Source organism: Nicrophorus vespilloides, unplaced genomic scaffold, assembly GCF_001412225.1.
Source record: "Nicrophorus vespilloides isolate i.1.1-1 unplaced genomic scaffold, Nicve_v1.0, whole genome shotgun sequence".
NCBI classification, from domain to species: Eukaryota; Metazoa; Arthropoda; class Insecta; order Coleoptera; family Silphidae; genus Nicrophorus; species Nicrophorus vespilloides.
The window spans coordinates 169,873-176,956 of NW_017096720.1; the positions used below are offsets into that span (position 1 = coordinate 169,873).

The window sequence follows — 7,084 nt, forward strand, 5'->3', positions numbered from 1 at the left end:
TCTAATATTCAACTTTAATATGCTTCTTTTTGATCCATTCTATCTATTATAGTTTCCGAGTAAATCGTTAAGATGTAAAACACTGTTTAATTTTACATGGCTTCATTTTTTGAACGCGAATTTAACTCAAATGGATGTAACTACTAGAATAATGGAATACACGTTACATTTCCCAAATATTCAACTTTAATATGCACCTTTTGGATACATTATATCTATTATATTTTCCGANNNNCAAATATTCAACTTTAATATGCTTCTTTTTGATCCATTCTATCTATTGTAGTTTCCGAGTAAATCGTTAAAATGTAAAAGACTGTGTTTCGAGCGTTAATTTTATTTTGTTTCATTTTTTAACACGAATTTAAGCCAAATCGATGGAACTACTGCAATAATGGAATACATGCTACATTTCCTCTAATATTCAACTTTAATATGCTTCTTTTTGATCCATTCTATCTATTGTAGTTTCCAAGTAAATCGTTAAAATGTAAAAGACTGTTTTTCGAGCGTTAATTTTACATTAATTAATTTTACGCAAATTTAAGCTAAATGTAATCATAGTAATACTTAAATACACGCTACATTTCCCAAATATCCTAATTTCATAATATTGTTGTAGATCATAGATAATTATCAAAATATGCACGTAATAATCTAAATTTATCAACAACTAGCTAATTTGATCAGTGACCAAAACTGTATTAGTCATTCGGCGACGAATAAATAACTTTTATTTTCTTTTTTTTATATGGAAACACGAAAAGAAAGAGGCAATAAAAAAGATAAACATAAACATGCATTATAAAAATAAAACTAAACAGTTCGAATTAAAGCTCGGACCGTGGAAATAAATTCGAATTTATCCGGAGGCGCGCGCGGATGGCGAGCAGCCAAAAGATTTGCACAATCTTAAATTCTAAATTGAGCAGTGAGTATGAAAGATTATTTTTGCGTTATGAGGGAGGCTTTCGAACAAAACGATCGTTTGTATTTATTTCTTTTGCTCGAATTGTTGTTGTCATGTTCCTGTTTTTTTTCAATTTACTAAATATTAAATTACGTTGTCATTACATTTTTTTTTAGTTGACAGATGGAATTCTGTCAATGACTAATAATTATCGTTTTATTGTTGTTATTATTATTTTTGTCATGTTCCTGTTTTTTTTTCAATTTACTAAATATTAAATTACGTTGTCATTACATTTTTTTGTTAGATTAGGTTTAATGTATTGACGCAGAAACTAATTGAAATTTCAAAGTTTTCTACAATTATCAATAATGTGATAATTGTCAAGAAAGATTTAGTTTTTTCGTTATTCAAGTTAATTGTCTTAATTCGAACATTTAGTTGGGATTTTCAATTAATAATAGATGGAAAATACAAAATAAGTTAAGAAAATAGACGTTTTTAAATCACTTTAGAAATTGCTACAATAATGGAATACACGTTACATTTCCCCAAACATTTAACTTTAATATGATTCTTTTTGATCCATTCCATCTATTATAGATTCCGAGTAAATCGTTGAAATGTGTAAACACTGTTTTTCGAGCGTTATTTTTACATTGCTTCATTTTTTAAACGAGAATTTAAGCCAAATATATGTAACTACTGCAATAATGGAATGCACGTTTCATTTCCCAAATATTCAACTTTAATATGCTTCTTTTTGAACCATTTTATCTATTATAGTTTCCGAGTAAATCGCTGAAATGTAAAACACTGTTTTTCGAGCGTTAATTTTACATGGCTTCATTTTTTGAACGCGAATTTAAGCCAAATGGATGTAACTACTATAATAATGGAATACACTTTATATTTCCCAAATATTCAACTTTAATATGCACCTTTTGGATCCAATCTATCTATTATACTTTCCGAGTAAATCGTTAAAATGTAAAACACTGCTTTTAGAGCGTTAATTTTACATTGCTTCATTTTTTTAAAAGCAAATTTAAGCCAAATGGATGTAACTTTTGGATCCTTTTGGCAATACTTAAATACACGTTATATTCCCCAAATATCATAATTTCATAATATTGTTGTAGATCATAGATAATTATCAAAATATGCACGTAATAATCTAAATTTATTATCACTTCATAAAAGTTTCATAATTCCATTTAACTTTTTATAAATAATAAGAATTATTATTATTTCAAAAATATTTTGAACATAAAATATGAATCGTTTTATTGTTTACTAAGACAATATTAGTATATAAGTGTACGATGAGAACGTAATTTAGAAATATAAATTCTTGGATTTATTTATACATTGAAGGTAACATTTTCTTATTTTTTTTTTTGAGAAGAACGTTTCACAAACAATTTATTTTCGCAATTCGATCAAAAAACATCAAAAGGAATAAACATTTTGCAACTTCAACATTTCATAAAGCAACATTCAAATGTGTTTTCTCAGGATGAAAAAAAAATATCATCTTGAGCGTTGACAACGAAAATCACATTGGCGAATTTGATTTCAACGAAAGGAATGCTTTCATGAATTCTATATTTAGATCGAGCACAAAACGATAAATTATCGAAAATGCTATAAATGAAACAATAAATAATTACAACAATATATCTGTTTGAAATCGGACTTTTGCTCAATTAAAATTGAGGTTGTTTTGAAGGTAATCCGCACTGTGGGAGGTATTGTTTGAATTTGTAAATAGCATTATTGATGCTGAAATATTTTATTTTTAAATGTGTGAATCAGTCGATGCGTAAGGACGCGTTTTTTTTCCTTTAAAGATAAGATTAACCGAGGTAAAAAGACGGAGAGGCACACCATCAATTACGTTATAAATAGCGACGCCGGAGATTGTCTATTTACATAAGTATTTTGCATTTCAGGCGTGGAGCCAATGGACGATTCAAAAATTTCAATTATCTCATTCCTAAAATTGAATCCGCCGCTTTCGTGGAGCTCGGAAGGACTTTTGTATTTGGACGAACGGTTTTTGTTTGTTTGTTTTGCTTTCATTTACTTTGGTGTAGCGATCTTCAAACTGTATGGATAACATTGTTCAAGCGTCTTCAGTTGTTCAGTCAAGAATTTGAAAGAATTAGTTCATTCATTTTTCATTCATTAAAACTGTATTTATATTTGTTTATCAATTATACTGTATTTATGTATACTCAATTACTCTAAGGTAACTCGGAAGAACTTGTATTTGTATTTGTTTTGTTTGTTTTTGCTTTCATTTACTTTGGTGTAGCGATCCTCAAACTGATAACATCTTCAATTGTTCAGTCAAGGATTTGAAAGAATTTTCGAAGACAAAAGTATTAGTTTATTCATTTTTCATGAATTAAAACATTTATGTGTACTGAATTACTCGAAGGTAGTTATTTTCAAACTTTGACTATTTTCTCCATTAAATCGCACAGAAAGACCTTAGGTCTAAAGCAGTGTTTCCCAACGTGGGGCCCGCGCCATTCGAAAATGGACTCGTAGTGTATAGAGTTATAGAAAGGCTTTAGTGGTGCAACAAATCTATAGAGATTAGACCAGTGTTTCACAACGTGGGGCCCACGCCCTGAGTTTAACCGAATGTCGAATTATGTATATGTTACATAGGGGGTCATAGGAATTTTAGAAAGGCTTAGATGGGGATGGTATAAGAAAGGTTGCAAAACATTGGTCTAGAATTTATACTCATTAAAGCCAAAAGGATCGATAGGTCCCGCTGAACATTGGGATCAAGCCAGAATTTGCCCTTTTGCTCTACGCTAGGTTTTTGTACTAGCTGAGCTGGCCTTAGGACACCTGTTGATAATCATTTTTGGTCTAAACTCTAGATTCTAGATCAATGTTTCGCATAAATAATTAGGAGAAATGAAATTTAAGATTATTTTCTTACACAATTCTAGCAACCACAAATTTTTGGTTTTTGCATGCAAAGGAATTATGGTTTCGATTTTTTGTGAACTAATATTTTTTTCTTCTAATATAAGCGTAAACATCATTAGGTTCTAAAATTAGAAGATGAAATGTGATTGAAGGTGATTGACTATTTGGCAGATAGATTTTAAGTGAAGTAAAATCACCAATTATTAAAATTAATGAAAAAAAAAAAAGAGTATTACTTTCAAAATTAGATATGTGTGCATCATTAGTATAAACAAAATAAGAACTAATAGTTTCTTAATGATTAATGATATAAATTTGGATAATAAAAATTAAAAATAAATACTTATTGAAGCACATTTTACAATTTGAAAAATGAATTAAATTTGAGTTTCAGAAATTATATTAAATGAAAGAAATGTTCTTAATCATTGTATATTATTGAGATGGATTAAATATGTAAAAACAAAAACAAGAACTTTTTTGCTTACAAATAATTTGAAATCTTTGAAAATGTAGTAAAGATTCTTCTAACTAATTCTGTTCATCATAATGTAAAAAAGCAATCTATGTAGTAACAAAAAGCAATTACAGTTAATATATTAGATGAAATGACTTTTAAAAACCTTGGATTTTTATATTTTGTTTAAATAAATTGTACAAACACAACTATTAAACTATGATAAATAAACAAGGAAATCATTTAAATCTAACTTGTTGATCATTTTTTAATGTTCAACAGAATACGAAATATAATGAAATAATTGAATTTTCTTTTCATTTTCAACAAGATTTTCAATGGTTCTCTAAACAATGTTAAATTACTGAATTAAAGTCAAAAGTATAGAAATATAAATAATGAAATGATTTTCTTACATTTTGCGTTTAACTTTCAATGATTTTTAACCATATTTAACAAAAAATCTATAAAATTTTAAAATCAACAAAAAATTAATTAATCATATTGAACTTGTGTTAAAATTGCTTAAAAATAATTTCTTTTCTTGGTGGAAATTAAGTAAAAAATTATTTGTTTCAACAATTGCTTTTTATGGATGGAAAAAAATATAATTAGAGTCTACAAAAATCAGAAAATAATGACAATTAATTAATGAAAGATATTTAATTTATCAGAATATTGCAGAATCAACTGAAATAATGTTTTTTTACACAATTTTCACATAAATTGGTTTGTAATAAAATTCAATGATTTTCTGGGGGAAACAAAATGATCTAATTTTGAGTTTTCTTTCGACTTTCTTATAAAATAATATATAATTAAGAAAGTTGTGTGTATATATTTGGTTCTAGGAGAAATGCGGAACGGGACGGGTGCTTCATAAAGTCCGGGTCGGAAATTCAGTCACGGCTCGCCGATTTCGCCCATCTGTTGATCTTGAAGGAGTTCCGAGCTCTGCGCCCTTCCGAAGGTTTGCTTGCTTGCGCTCATACCACTTCCGTCTCTACCTGGCACACGTTACACACCAGCACGTGCCGCCGGAAACATGAACTCCGACATCCGTTAAAACATTCGCTCCGTATTGCTTCTAGTTGATTCACAAAAAGGGAGAGACAAAGTGAGAGAGCGCACGAAGAATTTTCATTTACCTCGCATTTCAAAACAATTTAACCATCCAATTAGAGGACTCACCGTCGTCCACTCGATATTCAATTAGAAAGAAAAACCCGCATGCAGAGAAGATGTGTCTTTTACAAGGTGCTGCATCCGCTCATTACGACTCATTTACTTCAAACACATACACACATATATCTATATTTAATTGCACTTTAAGTTGAATAAATGATGCAGAAGGAGATCCCGGTATTTCGTATTTAGGTCACACTTCGGATCCACCAATAACCATATTTCTAAATTTATTTCATCTCCCGCGTCGCCATCCTCCTATATAAATCTGACGACAGGTCTAATTAAACATCTCAAGGTCCATCATCATCTTTCTAATTCTTATCACTCCAAAAGCAATTAAAAGAAACAGCAATAACAAAAAGTAAACAATTTAAAAACATAAAATTGCGGCGCTCCGTTAATACAGGAGGTTATTTTCGTATTCTTCCGCGTGTTATTTTCAATTTACGAAGAAGAAGAAACAAAAAAAAGATATTGCTGCGTTTAAATTTACTTTAAACAAAAATAGTTTCGATCGTCCTTGCCTCAGTTACGTCTGTATCTTTCTCACTCTAACTCAAAGCGCACACACAATGCGTGTACACTTTGTTTTATTACTTAACGCACATTTATTAAATCACATCTAAAATTATTTGCATTTGCAAATAATTTTAAACAATTCAAACGTACTTTTGTTCAATTCATCAATTTGTATGTGTGTACACATTATTTTGTTTACTTGATGTAAAATGATGAATTTGCATTAATTTATTTATAATAATTAGCAATTAGTTAAATTTATTCATATTAAACAGCTAACAGCTAAAAGAAAATGAATTAAAAATCTGATTTTTTTTTATTTATTTGATTCAATTGAACTTGCGTTAAAGTTTGTTTGTTTAAAGTTTCTCAAGGTTTTCAAATCAGTTTATCTTACCTGTTGTGATGAGGATGAGGAGGAAAGCTGCTAACATCTTGTAAAGATTTGTACCCATATTGTTGTTGTTGTTGTGTTGATTTTACACTGAATGTTTATGTTGTTATTTATAAATGCACAAGTTAGAAAGTTTCGAAGTGAGATTTTCGTTTCACGCGCGAAATAACGTCGACGCTGTTTGGACGAGTGGCGGCATTAAACTGACCAAAACGAAACTATTCCTGTAGTTCAACCACCATGCATGATGATGTCCAACCATGCATGATGCATATGTCTGTTATCTTCCTTCGTCTGTACGGTAGGCATTAAATTCGATCCGTCGTTATTTCCACAAGGTGCATATGTTGTAACGAACCAGCATTATGATACTTTATGAGTTTCACCTGAAACTCGATCATCGATTTTGTTTACTGAAAATCACGGACGCGCGCTCTTTCTCTCTAATACCACAAACTCAAGAATCAAGGATTTTGATACTGTCGAGATTTCGATATTTAAATTATCAAGTCTCTTTTTGTGCGATTTATATTTTATGCGGTTTTAAAGTCAATGATTAAACCTGTTTCCGCACTATGCGAGGTATTACTTCGGTGCCGATCGACAATCTCGACAAACCGAAATCTTGACATTCGAAATCCCGTCACATATCTAAATAAGT

The 7,084-nt window shown here is 29.8% G+C and overlaps 1 protein-coding gene across 2 annotated transcripts in view; it reads right to left on the minus strand.

Annotated features, from left to right (window-relative positions):
• The window catches only part of LOC108557984, a 14,461-nt gene extending 7,801 nt beyond the window's left edge, over positions 1–6,660 (minus strand). Inside the window, exon 1 of one of the 2 annotated variants that reach the window (XM_017914743.1) lies at positions 6,427–6,660. In XM_017914743.1, the coding sequence (XP_017770232.1) occupies positions 6,427–6,484 (58 nt within the window). In that variant the 5' untranslated portion in view covers positions 6,485–6,660. The remainder of the gene's footprint in view (positions 1–6,426) is intronic. The other variant, XM_017914744.1, reaches the window with a different exon arrangement.
• Positions 6,661–7,084: the final 424 nt, after the last annotated feature.